This window comes from Gavialis gangeticus, unplaced genomic scaffold (genome assembly GCF_001723915.1).
Source record: "Gavialis gangeticus isolate Ggan-Ray unplaced genomic scaffold, GavGan_comp1, whole genome shotgun sequence".
Taxonomy (NCBI): Eukaryota; Metazoa; Chordata; order Crocodylia; family Gavialidae; genus Gavialis; species Gavialis gangeticus.
This window is the reverse complement of record NW_017729022.1, coordinates 63,830,488-63,832,395: the sequence shown is the minus strand read 5'-3', so window position 1 is coordinate 63,832,395 and position 1,908 is coordinate 63,830,488. Positions and strand designations below refer to the sequence as shown.

General features: G+C 52.6%; 1 protein-coding gene across 2 annotated transcripts in view; it reads right to left on the bottom strand.

Moving 5' to 3' along the window:
* MFNG (MFNG O-fucosylpeptide 3-beta-N-acetylglucosaminyltransferase) overlaps window positions 1–1,908 on the bottom strand; it is a 17,927-nt gene that overhangs the window by 8,375 nt on the left and 7,644 nt on the right. For both annotated transcript variants that reach the window (XM_019515255.1, XM_019515254.1), the window contains exons 2-3: window positions 1,553–1,601; window positions 497–599 (exon numbers count right to left, since the gene is read on the bottom strand). In XM_019515255.1, coding sequence (XP_019370800.1) covers window positions 497–599; window positions 1,553–1,601 — 152 coding nt within the window. The remainder of the gene's footprint in view (window positions 1–496; window positions 600–1,552; window positions 1,602–1,908) is intronic.

The following is a 1,908-nucleotide window of genomic DNA, read 5'->3' as shown; positions in this document are numbered from 1 at the left end:
AAGCCCCAGCTGGGTCCCCTTCCTCCACAGACACTGCCCTGCTCCTCCCTGCGCCTGCCCCGAGGGGATGCATGTCAGCACCGTGGGGATCGGAGGAGGACTGAGTCCCAAAGGGGTTTGGGGAGGAGCAGGAGGCCCCTGGCTAAGAGCCTGCTTTAGCCCTGGTCTCGCTCATGGTAGATGCTGGATGGAAAGGAAGGGAGACAAGAGGTTAAGTCAGGATGATGCTGCAGTCTCAATCTCAAGGGCCTTTTACACACAGGTGGGGAGCTCCTGCACACTGATCAACTTTAGTAGGGGCTGTGGCTGCTCAACTCTTCCATGAATTAGCTCCTACTTCATCCTTTCCCAAAGAACCCCCCACAGAGCCTCCCTCTCTGAGCACTGGACAAGCAGCCCTCAGCCAGCAACGATGATCCCAGTCACTATCACCACGAGGTAGAAGGGCCTTTCCCCTACCCCAACATGCAGGCATAAAAACAACTCCTGAACTCACCTCTGGCCACTGGCCAAGAATGCATCAAACTCAGCAGCCATCTTGCAGGATAGTGCTGGGTGGCTATGCTCTGCAGAGCAGTTGGTGAATACTGCATGGTCACCTGGGGAGGGAAAAGGAGACAAAGCTCGAGTTATAATGCATGCCTGTCCCACCCAAATCACCCCCTGCCTGGGCCCTTCTGTAAAAGAAACACCTCAGAGGAGCCAGCACAGAAACTGGCCTCTGAATTAATTCAGTGCTGCCCTTCTCACATTTATACACTGCTCCCCCTGGTAAGGACAGCAACCCTGCTCCCACCCACTTGTGCACTCTCAGTCTCTGGGGCTCTGTGCTCTGCCTTCCTATTAATTCAGTTCTTTGCTTCGTGACCCACAAGCCGCTTGCCAGACAGGACACCCACCCACTCCCCTACTGTCCTGAGAATCTGGAAAGGGAAACTATTTGCCATGGTTTTTTTATCTTTGAGTCTAGGATTTCTTCTCATAAGCAGATCACCGGGAGGAAGGGGACACTGACGGTGACTATTCATTTGCTTGGCAGCAACAGTCTACCTAGGCCTGGGCTTATCCCCATCAGTGTAAGACCTTGTCCCTCACAAACACTAATGACTTTAGCTCAATGTCCCTGTAGTACAAGGAAATGCTATCCCCTCCCCACAGGGAGCTGAGGCATAGAACAGTTAAGTAACTCGCCAAAGGTCACACTGGATGTCTGTGGCAGAACCTGGAATTGAACCCAGTTTTCTGAATGTCCATCCAGTGCTTTAGCCAAGCTTTCCACCACTGGCAAGGATGGAAGAAATAGGGACCCAGCCCCTCTGTCACTATACGACTGTTCCTTAAGACCACCTGGACCCTCAGATTCTCCTTGCAGGTGTTTAGGGCAGATGCTTTCCCTCCTTTCAAATGGGAAACCCCATTCCCACTCTCCCCACCCCAAGATCCAGAGAAGTGGCCTGTCATAAGGAGTGAGAGGGGAAGAGCCCCCAATTCAGAGCCTGATTCAGAGACAGTCAGCAGTAGCGGGGACCATGATGTGGGAAAGGCTGGTTACCCATTCTCTTCTGCAGTGCTTCATCCTCTTCATCAGTAAAGACATATGTCTGAGGAAATAAGAGAGAATGGAGGAGAGTTTACTCCAAGGCCTGGAAAACACACACACACACTGTGGAAGGGGAGCCAAGTGTTTGTTAATGAGACTCGCTTGTGCTTTAACATGCTGCTGCTTCCTCCTCCTGGGCTCTGTGAAGCAGCTGGGACCCCCGTGCATGGAGCGGGAAGCCGTTGCCCTGCATTGATCAGCCCTTCTCTCCCTCATGCTGCCAACTCTTGCTTCTCTTTCAGAGCTCGTTTGCAGATAAGTAATCCTCTCTCTGAGCCTGGTGCTCTGCTCATTACAAGCCCACAGCT